Source organism: Coptis chinensis, chromosome 6, assembly GCF_015680905.1.
Source record: "Coptis chinensis isolate HL-2020 chromosome 6, ASM1568090v1, whole genome shotgun sequence".
NCBI classification, from domain to species: Eukaryota; Viridiplantae; Streptophyta; class Magnoliopsida; order Ranunculales; family Ranunculaceae; genus Coptis; species Coptis chinensis.
Window position 1 is genome coordinate 43,984,039 of NC_141461.1, and position 21,342 is coordinate 44,005,380.

Here is a 21,342-nt window from a genome sequence, read left to right on the forward strand (position 1 = left end):
TGAATAGAAATTGCATAGTTTCAAAAGTTTCACCTAATCTAAGAAACTAGATTGTAAAAGTTTTTTCTAACTGATACATTTTGATACATTTGTAGCTTATCGATTTCACCTAACAAAACTCTCTCTCTCTCTCTCTCTCTCTCAATTTTTGTAGTGTTAACATTTCTCTAGATCAAATTATATTTGAGAATGTAACAAACTCTTTTATTATTAACAGAAAAAGGATAAGGGACTTTTCTAGAAACCATGATTGGGTTGATTAAAAAAACAAAATTGTGAATTGAATAAACATACTGATGGTTGCGGAAAATTGGAAGAAAATGTATTGATCTCTAATTCATCCCTCTTTCTTTGATTGTCTAGATCTTATAATCTTTATATCCCCAACCCAATTCACCAAACACAATGTGTTATAAAAATATTATTCAACTCTCTCCCTCTTTTGTAATTTAAGATTTTTACCATTTGGTCTAGATGGATTTGAGAGAAATGGTTGTCGTTCTATTTGGGCAGTCAAAATTGATATCCAATTAAATTTGGGCCTAAGTAAAAGGTGCATCATCTGGGTATATTCAAGCACATATCTCTCTCTCGCTCTTTCCTTCCTTCCCTCTCTCTCTCCCTCTCAACCAAACCCTAACTCTCTCTCTCCCCCCACCCACAAACCCATCTCTCCCCCTCTCTTCTCCACCCTCCGCACACGCCCCTACTGTGTGAGCAGAGGGTGTAGTAAAGATATAGTAATATATCCTTAACAAACACCTAATATTTACTATTAAGGATATAGTAATATATCCTTAACAAACACTTAATATATAGATTTTTTAGTTCGGAACCAAAGACCAATATTTTGTCACCAACTCGATGAAGAAGAAGTGTATTTGCATCGCTTTAAGGGGAAGAGGTATGTTCGACACTGATAGTTCTTACATTCCTCCTTACACAACATGGTACCTTATTGATCCTTCAAAATCTATAGAAAATAAAAAAATAATAAAAAATCCCACACCTCCCCGTCCGTTTTCTATCATGACTCCTGACATTACTACACGACACTTTAGTTGCGTATCCCTAGGCTCAAAAACCTATCAAATTGGATGATAAACATTGGGATATTCCCGGCATTGTAGACTCACGGTTTTTCGATACACAAGATATAATTGACAGTGACTATTCTACTTGTTCTACCTCACTAGCCCTATGAACTATACCAGGACTTGTCCTGCAGCTGTTGTCAATTATGGACAAATCTTTGTATTTGGAACAACCAACAAAAGAGATGATATGGAAGTTTCATATTCTCAAGTGTATGAACCCGGCAAGGATAAATGGTCACCACTAGCTGGATCTCCTATCCTTCATTATGATAGTATAGTAGCTGCCTGGTCTTCCCTTCCGGGAAACCAGGGGTTTCTTATCTTTCCCGAGTATAGTCCAACTTATCACTGATAATTAATGGACTTCTACAAGCCTCCATTTGGCTTCTGATAATGATACTCAATATTACGGTATTGTTACTCAAAAGCCACTTGTAGATGGTTTTATGTATCACTGCAATTGAAATGCAAACTTATATGGCCTTTATTCTTTAATTTAAGGTGACGTAAAACCCTTTTCTCCTGTTTTCTATGCTAGTTGTACAGCTGGTTGGAAAGATAACTGAGAGAGCAAAAAACTTGGGGGTGGTAAAGGGCTCTGGGTTGGACTCTCTTTGTGTTTGGGACCTTGTGATTGAGATGTTTCTCAAGAAGTTGGTGGGATGGGCAATTCATGTTACCATTGTGTGCTTTTTTTCGTTTATTATGTGTCATTCTTTCTCTCACTCCATAGAGTGAGTTAGAGTGTGATTTGGAACTTTTTTGTTGGATGCCAATTAAACACTAATCATAAGTTAATGCTAAATTAAGTAATTAACCCTAACTTGGTCTGAGAGAGGGGATTTCAGAAGAATCCTAAAATCTACACGCATTTAATCCAAAAACCACTCTTTTAATACCAATAAACAACACTGTATTCATCAGTATGGGACAGACGAGATTTTATCCATGGGATTCAACCCTTAAACACAAATTTATTGACTCAAAAAGCACCAATGAGCTCTAATGGCTTAAGTTTATAACCTATGAAGCACGGATACATCTCGATAGGCCTTCTTGTGTCTGATATGTATCAGACACGGATACGCTCCGTACGCCCTCAGTGTGTCTGATACTCCATATGGAGTATCCGATTTATTTTATACATCTTACAATTTTGGATACGTTGGGGATACACCTTTAACATTCACAGGCATTATGTTTTGAACATTTTTACTTTTCTTGTGTTTTTAGTGTGTTTTTTAGGTTACAAATGTCTGAAAACAAAACAGACCCGATATAAAGGGTTTTCACTTAATTGAAACAAAACAGCAGCAGCAGCACGTACGTCTGACTTTCCTGAACTTATCTCTTGTCACTCTCTCCTTTCCTGAACTGCTCTCTCATCACTCTCTTTTGATTGAATCCGATTTCTCTTATATATCTTACAATTTCAGCTACGTTGGGGATACGTCTTTGACAGGCACCAGGGCAGTATTTTTTGAGTGTTTTTAGTTTTTACTATTATTATTATTATTATTATTATTTTTTAATGTAGATTTTTTTAGTGGAAAACATATTAAAACAAAACAGACCCAATATAAAGGGCTTTTCACTCAATTGAAACAAAACTGCAGCCAGTAGCACGTCTCCTTCTCTCGGCTTGGTACCGTGGTACATCAATCTAGTGAATTTGAAGCTTCCGCCAGCTAGTTTACAATTTTACATAATTCCTACTGCCTTTATAAGATCATATTCGACCATTCTTTTTACTATAAATTAGATATTATCTTGAGTTGGTGTGATTTTTTTTTTGTTAGGAGCATTGGTGGGTTAGAGATTATTAGTCTAGCCTCTACTTTCGCATTATTGTTAAACCTGTTCTAATTCCAGGGACAACCGATTATTGAGTGCTTGGTAAGATGTTCGGGGAGGTTTAGGGTTTGGCATGTAAGGAAGCGGGTTATAATCCTCCTGAACCCTCTTTCTATTATTCTTCTTCAACATTATTCCTGAACTTGAACATGCGTTGTTATTGATCTTTTTGATGATCTTACAAAGAGCCCATACTTGTTGACCAGGAGGATAAACACTCAAAGTGTACTTGTGCATTATCCAACTTATATCTTTCTTTGATTCATCATTACCATAAAAATTCAGACTTTTCATATAGCTGATGATTAGAGACTTATCTCGAGGGTCGTAGATTGCCGCGTCTCTGACTCCTCCTTTTGTCTTGCCACGACCCTTCATCTTCCACTAAATGTGTACTCGTGGCAGTACTGTGCCTGTTCAAGAATTTCCTTGTCCCTTTCTTGAATGTGTGCTTGGGGCAGTACTGTGCTTATTCAAGATTTTCCTTGTTCTGTTGTTTTGGGGACCAAAGTTTCTCTGGAGTTTTTATTTCTGCGTTGTTTTGGGGCGTGTCCTTGCAATAAACAAACTTAGAAAGCATTAAAGAAATCACGACATTCTAGGGACATGGGGAGATGGTTAACCTTGTTTCGGGTTGTGCTTTCTTCTTTAGGATCTAGTCTGCTTTTCGGGTTGGAGTCAACTGTACGTTGTAAAGAGTTTTGTCAGGTGGTACGTAGGCCTCTTCTTTTCAGGGATGGGGAGTTGGTGAATCTGGTTGTTTTAGGAAGTTTCCATTATGTAAAACCTTATAATTTTCTTATGTACATCAGAGCTTACATGACTGTACTCTCTTTGCTCTCCAAACTTCCTTCTTCATTTGTAATAATAAAATTTTAGTAGGATGGTTATAGTTTGTCAACGTGTCGGATTCAAGCCGGATGATATAGGTTTGAGCCTGACCAAACCTTCAGCTTGGTTACTTGAACTGAAATAGGGTTGGTGGGACCTTAAACAGTTGTAATCCCCATCAATCAAGCGCTGGTTAGAAGTGCAAACAAATACTACAGAGTGATTAGTTGTGCTGGGAATAGAGAAACCACAGTCTATTCTGGAATGAAAGACCTCCCATCCACTCGGGCGAAGACTTAACGCTAGAGATCTGTAAGGCGATCATTTAGGTATTCTGGTTGTCCTGAAGCATGGAGAACCTGGTTATGTGAGATTCCACTATTTTGATAAGGAATGCCTAGATACAACCTGGTTATGTATCGGTTCAGTAGGTCCAATGTCAATCAGTATAAATTGTAGATTGTCATTTTAATTGGACATGGAATGTAACTAATTGAACCCAAGGCCTACTATAGTCTGTACCACTATAGCACTAAGCCACTTGCTGTTATTGTTTTAGCTCCAGAAGGGAATAATTAATTAATTTTGATCCAAGAATATCATAACTGACTTTATAACATGTCTCTTTATTTCGGGTGTGGCTCTTGTTGAATCCGACCAAGGTGTTTTCAGAACCGTTCTAATAACAATTTCCGTCCGGATTCTTGACAGCAAAATGTCAAGGCGTGATTGTAAATGATCTGAACGGTTTCAAGTCGTCTTGGGCCCAGCAAAACCCAATTAAGCCTTAAAAAACTATTGGAGCGGATTAACCCATGACCTGGTCTGATGCAATTCTATGAAATCAGATTCGAATCAACATATTAGAGGACCAGATTTCAATATTGGATGATGGTGGATTATGATCTACCAAATCAATGGGTCGGAGACTTGTCGAGCTTTATCCAGCCTGTGATTGATTGAACTCAGACATAAATTATGTGTGGCACATTGACTAACACCACATGTACATAAAGGACACTATGGTAATGTAGATTGGTCTTATTGATTGCAAGGGATTCCAATTTCCGGAACCCTTCTTACTTTTGAATGTTTTTGGAACATATCTCGTTCATCTTAGGTTTTATATCTTAGGTTTTTTATATAAGAAATAGAAATTTTGTATCTCCACGTTTCAGTTAATCTTACATGCAAAGCTATGCATTTTTGATAGGTGGTTGATGCGGACATATTTTTGGAAGTGTCCTCTGTAAAGATGCCCACTTCGGAGGATATGCAAATGGTGACAATATTGAGTAAACTCCTATGGGTGTTTATAAATAAATAGGAGTACTCCCATAAATAGGACAACATAATTTTTGTCTTCTCTTTGTATATATTGATAAGCAGCTATGTATTTGGCCAGTTTCAATTAGGTCCTATTTATCTTATACTTTTCCTTAATTATATGTTGTTCTACTGTATATTAGCTGAAGTGGCCCTTAATTGAAATATTATATGCAGGTCCAAATTAGTTGTTATAAATAAACAGGGATTGTAGAAAGTAGTAAAGTCTATAGAAATTAGTGATCATAGTTTGGTTTTCTTATGTCTTAGCTTAGAGTCGATGCTTGTAGAATTTAATTGCAATTGCTGAAAGGAAATTTCTTTTCGTGGAGCTTGCTGCTGACGTGTGCTTGATTGGAAGATTGTATACAGAATTTTAGTTGTTTTGGTGTGTGATGTTCTTCCTTCTGATGTAACAGGGATGGAAGCAGATTATACCTGACTACTCTCTCACCCATCCATTCAAATGCTTCATTTGTGCCGATTTGAAAGGGAAGAGTTGCAAATTTCCTCGGTTCGTGAGCTTTGTGTGCACAACCATTGCTCTCACAAAAATAATCTGGACTGGGCATGTGAACAATGTGGGAGCGTGTTTGGGAATATAGCAGAGCTGACCAATCATAAAGATGAGGTGAAACATGCCCCAAACAGGAAAGGCTCTCATTGATGATTACTTGTTTTTCATATGTGTGGATTTTGGTGTAGTAAAGTGTCGAATGCGGTTCTAGTTGATGATTACTGGTTTGGTTTCCGTTGATGAAAACTGGTTATGTTATTTGTTTTAGTGTTGATTGACAAATGCACATTAGGGAGTGTTAGGTTTGGCGTGGTATAATTCGAATTAATACTTTTTCTGATGGATAATTAGCTAGGTTACATTGGAACAGGGAACTTTAGAAGCTTGACGAATGCACAGTAGGGAGTTTTTCTTATGGATAAGTAGGGCTTTATTATAAACTTTAGCAGCTGTAGGTCCATTTGGTATTGCTGAAATCAGTTTTTTGTAGTGAAACTTGGTAACTTGTACTAATGAGTTCAGTTATGGATGGTCTGCATTTTTCTTAGAAATGTTAAGTGGCACTGCATAATTTTGATGATAATATTGTTATATGCGCGCATGTATTATGGAGTGTCCCTTTGGTTCTTTATATTTTTATTTCACATTTGCAGGCGATGCTACTGCACCTAACTTGTAGCTCTTTCACTGCAATAACATTGTTTTTGATGAACTGTGTTGCTATTTGCCAAGGTGTAGCATCCAGTTTTTTGGTGGATGGTGCACCATCACTGGTGTCTTAGGACCTTTGCTGGAGGATTAGTTCTTCAGATTAATGGACCATTTGGTCCTTTAACTTCCCATCATAGTGTGCTTTGTTAAGTGGTCTGTGCCTTCAGAAAGTTGTGCTGAAACTTGTACCCTGTTCTCTTTGAATAGCTCGTCAGGAAAGAGTACCATTAGTGCCAGGAGATCAATTGCCTAGTATAATGTGGTTTGTTAAGTGGTCTGTGCCTTCAGAAAGTTGTGCTGAAACTTGTTCCTTGTTCTCTTTGAATAGCTCGTCAGGAAAAACTACCATTAGTGCCAAGGAGATCAATTGCCTAGTATAATACTATAATGTGGTTTGTTAAGTGGTAATGTTTAAACTTGGGACCAAACATTACCATTAGCAAAAACCAAGTATAAAGGCAGCACAAGAGGAGCAAAGTCAAAGAAAGGTAAGGGCAATTGATCTCGTGCCACTAATGGTTCTCTTTCCTAACGAGCTATTCAAAGAGGGCAAGGAACAAGTTTCAGCACGACTTTGTTTAATTTGTCACCGAGCGGTACTGAGTTTGTCTTTCGCTTCTAAATTTCACATTTTTTATTTTTTTATTGAATTTTTTAATGGGGCAGTAGGATGGGGAGCTCATATGATTGGTTTTAAGTGTATAGTACTAGGGTTTGCCCGTGCCATACGGCACTGAAGACCCCGACGCATCTTCGGCGCTGCCTAGGGTATGAGAGCGCCACATACAATTGACCATGACTGAAAACTTCCGTGTGGAGGTCAATACCAACATACTTCACTGATTGTCCTTGAGACTTATTAATAGTCATTGAATAGGCACGGCGATCCCTAAGTAATATAATAAAAAATAATAGGAAAAGATGGATAAACCACAAAATAGTTATCTTCGCATATCCCATAGTCACATACGCAGATACGCCTGTGTTTAAATATACTTCTTATCCAAGGACTAACAATGTTTTACAAGATAGTGTCACGATGATCTTTGCGCACTTTTTTGCACACAAGTAAGGATATATTACAAATATAAAGAATGTTACATCGAGAGTGTTGTTACATGGTTCTTAAATCAAAATACTTCAAAGAAAGGCTAGTCAAATCTATCGGATGTCTTGAATAGACATTCAATAACTGGGACAAACTCAGGCCTAGTAGTTCTCCATAAAGAAGTCTCCGTGATTCATGAGTCGCCTTTTTTTTTTTGCTGAGGAGTCGGCTTCAAAGTTTGCTTATCTGAGAGTAAAGTGATCCACCATTGTTCCATCAGTAGAGTTGCTCTTTGCCATCGTGCTTTCAAAGGCCAAGGTAGAGTCCCTCTTTTAACTGCCAGAATCACAACCATAGAGTCCCTCTCAATCCACAATTTGTTCCATCCTTTGTCTCCGCTGCCATTTCCATTGCGATTAGATTTTAAGGCAATGCATTCTGCCTCCAAGTTTGTAAAGTCCATGCACAATCCCAAAAGTTCAACTTGTGAGTTCCTGAAAATCACACCTGCTCCTCCAACACCTGGATTACCAATAGAAGAGCCATCAGTTGTTTTGGGTTTCACTATGTTTCTATCAAGTGGAATCCAAGAATCTTCTCGAATTCCATTTGCTGGTTTGATTCTTCCTTTCAAGTTCAGTTGAGTGAGAAGTGCTAAGTCCTCAACTGTGTTGAACTTAGTGACTTATGCCGAGAGACCAAAGATGCAGAGAAATACGTAAAAGGGGTCGGAACAAAGTTGCAGCAGTTGTAACCGGCTTTATTGTTTCTGGAACAACATCAACAATAGATGTTAATTATTGGAGTTTCATTACTGATCCATATACGGAGACCAAATCTCTTAACAACCATCAGCGGCGGTAGGTGAGTTGCAACAAGACAATGCAAACTTGTAGTCTGTCCTCCATGCCTCTGTAGCAGTTCTAATGCAAATGCCTTCTTCCTTCTTGCCTTCTTCCGATCCTTCCTTTGTTTTCTTCGAGCTGCAACAATTTGACTGAAGCAGCCCATTCTCCAGTAGCATACCAGCTTATTCATAATTAGAAAGCAAAATGGTTCCATGACAAACATTTCTCCTTCAAAATTCAAATCCTGTAAAACTGTCCATTTAGCTATACTTTCATAATGTGGTCGAGTTTTCAAAAGAAATATACTGTCCAATTTGAACAATAAAGAAATAATGTGGTTTAATTTATCTGGTGGACGGAGTGCACCTGCAACAGCTATCTCCAACCAGCCTGTGCTTAAACTCGAATAGAGAAATCAATTATATTTGAAAATATTAACATGTAAAATATTAACCTGAAAAAAAAAAGGAATAGAGAAATCAATTATATTTTAACCTGTAAAATATTAAATTTCCAACCCATCAAAAAGAATCTCCTTACTTAGAGACATAGAATTGTTACAGAAATGAAGCTTTCATTATATCGTTTGGCTAGAACATAGAGATTCATTCAATCAGGTCCTAAGATTCTAACTTGAATCGTTGACAAAACTTTAAAATCCTTTACTTCAAAAGTAAAATACAAAGTACATGCAACAGAAGTGATCAATGACCCTGCATATCTCAAACACTTTGCAAGTAACACAATCGAAACCCTACTCTCCTACTCAAACTACATAACTCCAAATCTTGCCCCATTAATAAAAACCAAACGAAGTTTAACAAATGCATGTATTAAAGTACTCCAAGTTAAAAAAAATACCAAAAAATCCAAAGGAACTAACACTTTACATTATGATAGTGCTGCCGAATTATAATATATAGTGCTGCAATCAACTTGCAAATGTCTAGCTTAACAACATATTATATAGTAGTGTCTGAATATAGTAGTGTCTGACCTTGTAGTGCTGCCGAATTTTTTCTGCTGAATATCCTTGAACCACCAAATCAAACCAAATAGTGCTGTAACCTTTCCAAAATAGAGGTAGATGGATGAGGAATAATTACTTTTCCAAAACCAATTTAAATGGGTTAAATGAAGAGGCAGAGAAATATGGAGTCTTGGTAGGGATGAGAGTGAAATTTGGAGGAATAGAAATTTGGAGTGAAATTTGGATTGATAGAAATGAGGGCGGTAGGGATGAGAGTGAGGAGAAAATAAGAAGGGGGAGGCGTTGGTTTATTTGGAGGAAATCGCGATACAGTATGCCGGTCTGCGTTAACTAAAGAGACATACGACCAATTACCCGTAGATTCCGCCATGTCATAAACATGATGAAACTCTGAGAAAGTGTTTGGACCGTCGGATCGTGCCCAACCCTTCCCTAATTTGTTATATAGATGAGTAGAGTTGCTAAAAGTTACTGGCAAGAGTAAAGTTTCTGAATATGATTGGTTGTCATGTTGTTGTTGCAGTATGTGCATATCTCTGACGAATGCTGAAGTGACTTTGCAGTTGACATTGTGAAACGGGTAGCATTTTACTTTGAACACTGGCGTTACAGTAGCTGTCATGTATTTATGTAGTTGTGTCAACCGACAAGAACTTAACCAATCAAGCTAATATCCGATCGTGTTTTCGGTTGTCTGCAACTTTTCTTTCACTGATCTTGCTTCAACGTGTTCTCACTCAATTGTTCTTTATTGTTTCACTGGGGTAATAGGGACATGACAAAACTCCTGATTTCGATTTGTTACTCTATAATTTCTCTACTATAAAATTACGGAGTTTGCTTTTAAAAACACAGAATGACTAACTTAAGACACTTAAATGAAATTTTTATTCGTTTACTTAGTGAAGAAAAGAAAGATATGTAGGAACCGTTATGGTCGTATCAAATGACTACGAACCGCGAAACACCATGCGCAGCGGAATAAAAGTGTTCACGGTTTGGTTTAGGAATTCATACATTTAGATCGGCTAAGATAACTATGAGAATCCAAAATCTATAAATTAGCAATTTTTTGATCTTCTGTTGTATTCCTATCTTTAGAATGGACGTTATGTGGACAACGATCTTCCAACCTCTTCTTTCTCCCTTGGCCTCTCTCACTCACAAAATTAGAGCCGATTTTGGATCTATCTTTCCTTGAGCAAAACCTGAGTTTTTTTTTGTGTAAAAAACGGCCAGAGAAAGAGGTTTCTATTTATAGGCTATATAACATGGACCATGAGGAGAAATCAGGATTAGGTCTCCTGATGGGCTTGGGCTTCCCATGTTCGTCCAAAACACACGGCCCAAGTCCGTCAACAAATGACTTATTCTACTAAAGGTCATTGTTGCACTACCGCCCTAATCCAAAATTACATATTACATTTATGGGCATATTATATGCTTGTTGATCTCCCTGTGTTTAAGATATCAAATGCCCGTTGATTAAGTCAAGTTACTGACAACTAAATTAATAAACTTCTTATGTCCTTGAGTAGTACCACTCAAACTCATTGTCATGTCAGATTAAATCCATCTGCAGGGTTTACATGACAATTCTTATGAGCTTCTCAAGGGGACATCATCAACCCGACTTTCTGCGGGTCACGGATTCCTTCTATAATCAACAGCACACCTTACATATAATGTCATTATCCAATCTATTGAGTTTGTTGATTCACAAATAAATCTCACTCATTGATGATTTAAAGCAATGTACAATGCACGCAAGTGCCCGTTATTATATCCGAATTAAAAGGACAAGCATCCATAATATCAGAGATGTTTGTTCTCTTATATAGTCAGTATAAAGAGAAACAACCTCACTTGGTCCTATTCAATATACACAAAGTGTACTAGTGTAATCCTGTAGTCAAGATAGACTAATACCAGATTATACTACAACCGTACCAATAGTTTGTCCAAATCCATCTAGGTTGTGAACGTTTATTTATACTTTATAAGGTACTAAAGATATGATCTTCTGTGTGTCACTGCACACCATATCATCTATAACATAAAATATTAGTCGCATGCATATAACTAATAACATATATAATATGCATAACATTTGCATATATGATTCTCATTCAAAATATAAAGAATTAGGTTATTACAAAAGTAATACTTTTAGTATATAACCCTTGATAAGCACCCAAAAGTATATTATGAAACCCCATTGAGAAATATAAATTTGGTTAATTATGTGTTTAATAATCATGAAATAAATATGTTTTCATCTTTGCGGTATTTGCGATAAACATGGAAATATTGGTTAAACCTCGCGATAAAGCACGAGGAACGACGTATATATGAATTCTTCCAAATCCTGCGGAAGCATCAAACTTCCAAAGCTCCTACCTCTCGAACCAGGACTCCGAATGCGACAAGAGAGCTGCTCAGACAATCAGGGCGATGAATTCTACGCATAGGCGGGAAGTTGTAAAACTGCCCAAAATACCGAACCGCCACTGGACTGCATATGGACCCACTATGCGGGGCCACAAGATTGGATGAGTCATCAATCATGGAGCATGTCAACACAAAAATAACAAATTATTGGTGCAAAGTTGACACCTTGCATGTAATAAATTAGATTAGGTGTTAATAGTGAAAAAAAGGCAAGGTGTCACTTTGTTTTAATGTGGTGGATAAAAATGAATTAATGTGGTTTGATGATTCACGTGGGAGGAAATGAGATTTCTCTCAAATGGAGAAGAAATTAGACAAGGGTGGGGGACACTCCATTTACTCCCTTGACTTATTTTCCTTACATGGCATTATTTTAGTTCCTTAGTAAAAAAAAATCATAAGTTTAGTTTTTAGTTTTTATTAGAAAGCTTGTAATAGTTTTAATGGAGGAAACACTTGTTTTCTTCTAGAAAATAAATAGAAGTGAGTTTGATTGTTTAGCTTCCCCCCCTCTCTCTCTCTCTCTCTTTTGTGTGTTTTTTAGTCTATAAATCCTTGTCCCAAGGATCATGAGCTAACTTCTCTTTTGGGGAGTTAATCCAACTCATGTGAGGGTAAATCAATTTTTGTTGGTTTGGTAGGTTGTTAGGAAGAACAACTAGCTCTACACCCTATCCCAAAATGATAGTTGGTGTAGTGTCTAGTTAGGAATTAAAGCAATGAGCTTAGAGATAAGTCATTGCTTAGTTCCACTTGCTAGCATGTGTGAGCTCTTAAGTGAGTCATACATGATAGGGATCAAATCTTTTCTTCCATTAGGGGCTTGTCTATGAGTCTAGGAAGGATCAAATAACTTTTTTCAAATCAACATCTAATGATAGTTTCACATGAGGAGGATTAACTATCCACCTTTTCTTTCAAATCTCTATTTTGGTATTAAGTGCATGTTTTCAAACTTTAATGTCTTTCTTAATGTTTGTGTAGGAAGGAAAACCTAGCATCAATATTATAACCTTACTCCTTAGTTCCCTTTATTATAACATCCAATTTGTAGTTGTTCTAAACTTTAGGTTAGTTCGAATCCTTATTCAAACTCTACGAAACGAAGATCGTGAGTAAGGAACCTTGAGTGCTTTTGCATCAATTTAGAGAGTTCAAACCTCTAAGTAGTAGTAAACAAGCATACATCAACCCTATCAAGATACAGACGTACAATTGAGTCATACATGAATAATGGGCCTAATAGTTTCAAGTACCTTTGATGCTTTCTTTTCCAGTTATCCCATGATCCTTCTGCAGCTACTTCCTTGCTACCATAGCTCTATGTAAATAATTGTTGGTATTCCCTGCTCACAAAACATGTTGTCATATTAAGAATGACTTTGTATTAATGTGTGACTTGCATGCTGTGCATTTCATATACTTTGTAATGGAACCATGAGGGGTCTGAAGATAAGAGAGCTCTTAGCCTATCCCAAAATATGACCACAAAAGGCATATACTTTTTTATGTGTTAGCCAAGGCTCATATTATTCGTATAGGCATTGCATATAGGGTTATTTAGGTTTTAGTCCCACTTTTTATAAGGTATTTAGGTTTTTGTTCTAAAATTATGGATTATTATAGTGTATTTAGGCTCACCCACTATCTCTCTCTTTTCTCATATTCATTGAATCAAATTAGTGTATAATATTGGTTATCTTAATAAATAAAGAATTGGTTGGGAATTGGGTGAAATTGTCGTTGATTCGAAGATTGATATTGTTGCACCGTTAGTTCAATGGATATGTTAGTGATGCATGGTCAGTGACATGGTATTTGTTAGTGGGATTAAGTTATTAGTTGTTCAGGAGCATCTTGATTTAATGTTTAATAAAAAAATCAATACATCCAATTCCACAATTTGTAATTGAATTTGATATTGTTATTACTGACTTAATAGGTAATACCAATGCACTTGTGATTCTGACTTTCTATTGTTAAAGTTTGGAGGTAATGTACTTCTTTTTCCATTAATGTTCATGAAGAGTTCTCTTGAATACTTAGCAGATTTTTGACACGTGGCACACTGGTTTGATTGGTTTCCACACTAAAATGCTTAGTCACCATGTTGGAGGCAAGCAAAAGGGTAGTTTGCCACATAATAAAATTTAACAACTTGACTATAGTCGACTCGGATGACTCCCAGTGAAGAGATGGAAGTAGGATATAAACCTAATAATCCATAATTTTAGGACAAACCTAAATACAACCTAAAAAGTAGGACTAAAACCTAAATAATCCTTGCATATATAGTGATATGCTCATGCTACACTTTAGTGCAGATTAAGTAATTTGTAAGATCTGGACCATGACTATGCATTCTACATTAATTGTACATTAATAAAGGTGCACAAGTGACAATTAAGTGTTAAATGTATATGATGTATTACTATGTCACATTATATATGGATAACGTGATCTCTATGATTAGTGTACACTTGAATATAATTTGGACTCCATTTTTTATATGCTCAACTCCTTAAGAAGTTGGCACAGTACAGATGTTAGTTTATGTTAGGCGTTGATATAAATCAAATTGCAAGTCACATATAAATCCCACTTTGGCGCATAATGTCGAGGTGCGTTGATATTTCTTCCTATTTGGCCCAAATGGTGTAGTGCAATATATTAACTCTACCTGTATGGTGCTACGTGTATCAGAAAATGGCAAGTTGTGTTGACCCAATTTGCGAATCCTTCTGGATTCAGGCTTAATCATGTGTCACGAAACATAACAACAGTTTACGAGCTAGAAATTTTAATGCAGAGTAGCGAAGTGTTAGCTCACAAACAATCTAAATAATTGATCTCTATCTGAGAATCGATGATAGAGAACTGTTCTTTAACCAAGAAATAGTCCAAGATTCGTTCTTTAACCAAGAAACGAAGATAATAATATTAATAAACAAAAGCTTTCGTTTACAAACCCTAAAACGGCTGTTTATAGGCAACTAACCCTAATACAAGACGTGATGTAAAAAACTAAACATTCCCTGCGTTAATCACAAGGCCCGTAACTTACTTAACTGAAATAACACGACGACCTAGACCTAGACCTGATGTAAAATAATACTACTCCTACGCCTAGTTCGTTGCATAACCATATAAGTTCTCTAGCTGAGAATCGATGATAGAGAAATGTTATTTAACTAAGAAACAATCCAAGATTCGTTCTTTAACCAAGAAACAAATATAATAATATTAGTAAACAAAAGAGATGATGTAGTATAGTGGTGAGGTATCAAGGTTTAGTTGTGGTTATTGGTTGTTGAGATGAGGTTGTACTAGTAGTGAGAAGTAGGGTTTGTCCACTCTTATAGAAGATAAATAGCTTAGTTCAATTGATTCGAAAGGTGATCCTTTTCATACTCTTGTTTATATGTGAAGATGGAGTGTGTGTGTGATGTGAAAACATTATACTAATAATAATATTGAAAACAAGGGGTTTGATGAAGAAGAGAAGTTGATTAAAGAAGTGAAAGAGTTGGTTTAAATGATAGACTTATAACTTGTTCAAACATCATCCTTGATCCCTAACAAATTTCCATATCTTTATGCAAGACTTATTAGCATAAGAAACTTTGATCTATACCTCTATACAATCATTATTCCTACTTCAATATAATGTTCCTTATCTCTAAGCAAATACTACACCAAACTTTAGGCACTAGATGATTGTTTGAACAAAACACAAGTCTTCTCACTCAAGCTTTCTCATTCACTCAGCTCCTCTAATGAGGAGGTTTAGCTCATGATCATTGAAGGAGCCATTAAATAAAAGCAAGTAGAAAACATAATTGAAAGACTTGAAAGTAAAGAAAGCTTAAAGAACATTAATGGAAAATATTGAACTATTCTATTGTTCAAAAATGCTAACTAACTTATTTAATTTACACATATTTTTTATTGTTATATACCATAATAAAGTAATGTTCTAAGTTTCAAATACAAGTTCAAATACTTTAGGAAGTACAACAAATGAAACCAAACAAATAAAACTTACAAAAACCGAGAGATGAATATCCACAAAGCAAAGAGATAATCCGAAATCCACTATTTTAGGATTGAGAAATTGATGAATATTGAGGGAATTTTCAATATCCATCACTTCCACCAGGCCACCACCACTATTTAATGTTATCAAACCTAGCCGGGTCTCAACCCTGTAAAGGGATTGTGTTATTGGGTTGTTAAATATAAATTTAATAAACTGATCTATGTATAATAAGGTCGTTAATTCTCCAGTGGTTAGTGGGCATACCATTTTCCCTATAAAATCTAGGTTCAATCACACACTTGTTATTAAAAACTTTATTTGTAAGAAAAAATAAATATAAAAAAAATTGTTGAGCTCCTCAAGAGACTTCATAAAGTTATGGACAATAACGTTATGACAGCTGGTTTTAACGAGTTTGTTTGTAGAATGATAAAATTTGCTATTCAGAGAAGACTTGCGACGCAGCTTGTTGCACACTTGTTCTAATTATTTATAACTATTTATTTGTAATTGACATTTATAGGTCAAGTTGTAATATTATTAATATAGCTATATTAATAATTTAAGAGGCAATAGTTATAAAAGCAAACTGTTGGCACTAGTGGTAGGCTATATATATAAACATGCTATATTAATAACTAGGTGTAACCCGTGCCTTCGGCACGGAGTAATATAGTCATTTGAAATATATCAATTTCAATTGAAGAATTTGCACAATAAGTTAGTGGATATAGTTATTTGACTGTGAGATAGTTAAATTAGTCAAAATTAATTTGTCATAATATTGTTAGAGACAAACTATATGTTGAAGTTAGTGGATATAAGAGCTTGCTAGTTATAAGTTTGTGTAAGTAAAGCCTTGCTACTTACGCTTGTCAGACTTATAAAGAGTAAACATATATATAAAAAAAGGGTCTACCACGTACTTATAAGTTGCTGGGGAAAAATACTGAAATAGTAGTCAACCACTTACAATTAGAATAAGTAATCAGCACTGACAAAAACCAATAATCAAAGATAAGTAATCAGCACTGACAAAAACCAATAATCAAAGACGCCCTAATCCTGCATGACCTAGCTTATAGTCTATCAAACTGGAGTTATTATATTTGATATGAAGATGTTTTAGAACAAATTCAATAATGACTTAGAATTCCATCAGCTTACAGGGCGAGAAAAATGGGCCAACACAATAGTAGCGTCTATTTTAACAATAACAGTAATGTAAGACGTAGGATCAGTTGTCACTTATTTTTCACCCCTTTTTTTTTTTTGTTATTATACATCCATACTTTGAAAACATGTTTCTTAACTCCAATTTTCCAACAAAACTGACTAAGAGCAGTATCATTAGATTTATGTGTTCTCCAACCTAATATATCAGCAAACTGTGTCATTCTATTCTGCTGCACCTTGGTGAATTTTGTTCTAAACCGTTTGCTTTTCACGCTATTATAATCACCACCCCCACCGACTTCTTCTAACATTTGATCATCATGTTCTTGTAATAGTGGTGCTTGATCACTTCCAATTGGACCAGACAGCTCTTGACGGTGGAAATTTCTATGACACCCACATGCGGCACATTTAAGATAAAAATCTCTATTTTCAACAACACGACCACCATGACTTATAGGTATGTAGTGACCACTTCTGTCTTTAGCATGCCCGCCAATTGAAGCAGCATGATTTCTCATGCACTCTTTATAACTCACAACCTTGGGTTCTGATGTAATGAATGATCCACTGTTGTTTGACGCGGTTGTTGTATTCGTGAATGGAACTATGCTTAATTCTAGAACCCTTTCTTCCATGATCTTCAAAGATAAATGAAATTTTTTTGCTGGGGAAAAAAAATGTCTATGATAAAATGAAATTTCCTCAATTTATAGGCGTAACGTGCTAGGGTTTTGGTAGTTGTATCCACATTACTTTATTATAGTTTTATACCTAACAACAATTCGATTTGCCTGTATACGTCAACGATATTATTTTTTTAAACAGAAACTTCAATCTGTCAAACAAAAATATTTTATTTTCACGGGGCACATAAAGGGAAACTTGTGTCTATAGCCTTTAAGTGATATGTATAAGTCCCACTTTGTTAATTTGGTGAGAGAAAAACTTCATTGAGTGCTTTACTTTTTCCCTTATATGGGCCTAATTGTATCGTAACTCGAGCCCAACACAATCCTAACTCTAGTCGAGCGGAATGAAGTTGAAGTTTCTTTCATTGCGTCAGCTAACATTGAAACCCAAATTTTAACTAATGAAATATGTATTATTGTTTAAGTAAATTACATTAATTAACTTAACGTTACATGAGAAAAGTAAATAATAATTAATAGTTAATAGTGATTAAATAATAACAACATAAAATATCCTCTTCATTAAGACGTCTTTTTTGGGTTGGGTTTAATGTATAATTTGGACATAGAGAATTGAATGTGTGCATCCGTGAAAAAATGTCATGGGTCAGAGACTCATGGTTTCATTTTTTGTCAAATATTTTGGTCCCGCGGGGTGACATAGTAGTCATAGGTATTAAATGCACTTTGACGCCACAACCTTCTTAAATTCTGCCAAAGGCAGTCAACATTCTACTTACCTTTAAAACATCTCTTCTACTCTAGCAGCTGTGGAGTTCCATCTATTAGAACAATATTGTATTCTAACTAATCTACATAATTAAGTGTATTTTTTAAATTATTTTGATAAGTTAAAAAATCATGTGTTTCTATATTATGTTTTGAAAGTCTTAATGTAAGAGACGGGATGATACACTATTTTGAAATACTACTGTGATGTTGGCTAAGTTCAGCCAAACATGGGATATATCAAATTACAGAGAAAAATGATATAGCTATTCTGAGTGAGTTGCACCAATATCTTGGTAATCTTTCTTCACAAACTTTTTTGTGTTCTTGGAAATGTAATTTGGAAAATAGAACGTGATAATTTGTAAGTTAGTTGAAAACTGAATCACATGGACGTAGAAATATGACGTGGTTTTATAGTAACTTACGCGTATGATTCAATAAGAGTTTAATTATTTTTGACATGCGTTGCACGAATGGTTGTTAACATGTAACTTTTAAAGATGTGGTTAACAGTATTTGCAATAAGTTAGTCAGGAAAATGTTTATATCAAAAGAATAATATAAGAAAATTATCAATAACAAAAAAAAGATTTTTAACTAAATATATTAACATGATACAATTGATTTATTTTAAAAAATGAAAACAAAACTCAGGTTCGTTGAACGTTCACATACATTTATTTAGGTCTAGACACCTATTGCTAGTATGCTACCTTCCATAATAGTAAAACAACACAAATAAATATAGTTAATATGACGATCCTCTTTACATCTTCGATCTCCTTAACAAAAATATCAACTTCATAGCACATGGTTGATGTTAAATGTTTATTTAAACAAATAGTTACCAATATAAAATCATTAATGTGTCTATTTGTTCACATCGAAAAAAATTTAAAAAAAACACACACACACACAGAACAACAAAGAAAGGAACAACACAGTAATCTTGTGTAGTAAGCATTTAGGATTGTATTTAAAGGAATTACTTTAAACAATTGGGGAAAAAAATAAAACAACTTATACTTTTTTATTAGCAACTATTAAGACCTACAATATCAAAATTTGTTATATATATATTGGAGGTCTCTGAAGAGCGATATATACCAGAAATATTGTTTTTTATTGGAAACATCCATATTTATTGGTGACAAACGCATATATTTTTGTTACCTGACATTTATTATAAGCTATTTTATATATTACAACATTATATTGTGACAGTCTAAAATTATCATTAAGACTAAAAAAACAAAATTGTGAAAAATAGTGCAAGTTAAAGGGTATATATTGAAAACTCGGTATATATAATAGATTTAAAATGATTTAATATTTGGCACTGATTTAATGCATTTATTCATATTTGGTAGACGATTTTGCTATATATGTTTTTTTTGCTAAGTGGGTTAGAATTGTATTAATGACTAAAAAGAAAAAAAAAAATGTCTGCATACAAGAGTAGAGGCCTCCCTAACTACTTCAAATCAAGCTCAGTCAAATCTATAGTAGGCTAGATCCGGAACCTCCCATTTATATAGCCATGGGAGTTTTCCTTCACATAAAAAGCTGGTGTTGTTAACTAAGTTAATCCCATAATTTGCCGCCATATCAGCTGCCAAGTTAACCTCACGCCACGTGCTAGTAAATGAGACCAAAGTTAATTTGGTCTCGAGTGCCCTCCATCTCGCTTTCAGTTGCCAGGGTATGTTCTTGGTGTTATAGGTAGCAACAGCAGCTTTAGAATCAGACTCAACCCAGATAGCTATATGTCCTTTGCTCACTGCTATTTCAATGCCTTCCAGTATCGTGATACATTCTGAGACATAGCTCGTTGTCACACCAATGTTTCTGCAGTACACGAATTCAAATCTTCCACCTGAATTCCTTGCAGAGACACCCACAGCAGCAGGCCCAGGATTTCCTTTAGAAGCTCCATCGGTGTTGAGTTTAAGCACTCCATTATCAAGTAGAGTCCACCAGCACGGTTGGATTCTAGGTGCTCGTCTCAATTTCCCTTCAATGCCCCAGTTGTTTAATACATCCTTGTCTTGCAAGTTGCTGAAGTTCTTCGAAAGCGAAGCAGTCGTTAACACCTGTGAGGTGACGAAAGACTTGTAGAACCTGAGGTTGCTCTGAAGATCTTCATGAAACACTTTGTTTCTATGTTTCCATAGACTGACAGCACCACCAAGGACAGCAGATAGCCATAAATCTCGCAATCTAGGACTTAGGCATGTTCCCACATTGATGGCCTCGGTGAAAGATGCAAAGGTTGCTTCAACCTGGAATTTATCTGCTATCCATTTCCAAAGGTCATGTGCAAAGTCACAATTCCATAATAAGTTATCCAAATCTTCACTATTACATCTTCACCGATTCTTGAGTGGTAGTACACTTATGAACCAGCTTCCATGCAATTGCTGACAATTGTGGATGTATTGACTTCTTCCACACAATTCTGCTCCAACATGTTGTAGCTAAAGTACTCCGAATCTCGCCAAATGCAGATTTGACAGTAAAGTTTCCTCTAAGCTCATGAGTCCACACTCTCTCATCTACCTCTGAACTATTGGGCTTTTCAAGGGAATGGATATCAATCCCATGCTCATCCAACAGAAATTGCAGTTCCTCTGGGATTCTCCATTCATCATTATGTATAATCATATCGAGGGTTTCTGTACATCCTTTCAAAATATCACTACTCAAGTTCATGATATGCTGTAAGGATTGACCATGAAGCCAGCAGTCTCTCCAAAAATCTATATTCTTGACATTGCCTATGATCTAGTGAGTTCGTGGCAGTACTTTAGCTAGTGCCAATTTGATCCCAGACAATATGGTACTTGGTTTGTGAAAAGCAATAGTTTCTCCCTCCTTGTTGAAATATATTAATAAGTAGTTAAAGAAATTACATTAAACAGTTAGAACAAAGTAAGACATACGACCCATTATTAATAATGTTGTTCATTTGTTTGTTTTGGTGTATGTTTTTTTTTTAAGAAATCGTTGTTGTAACTATAAAGGCTTAA

At 35.4% G+C, this 21,342-nt stretch overlaps 1 protein-coding gene across 1 annotated transcript; it reads right to left on the minus strand.

The window, feature by feature from the left end:
* Window positions 1–19,803: 19,803 nt before the first annotated feature.
* LOC147493123 (uncharacterized) lies at window positions 19,804–21,025 on the minus strand. The gene is made up of 2 exons (XM_086567754.1): window positions 20,707–21,025; window positions 19,804–20,606 (listed from the first exon to the last, which is right to left on the minus strand). The coding sequence occupies exons 1-2, from the start codon at window positions 21,023–21,025 to the stop codon at window positions 19,804–19,806; spliced, it is 1,122 nt and encodes a 373-aa protein (XP_086423880.1).
* Window positions 21,026–21,342: the final 317 nt, after the last annotated feature.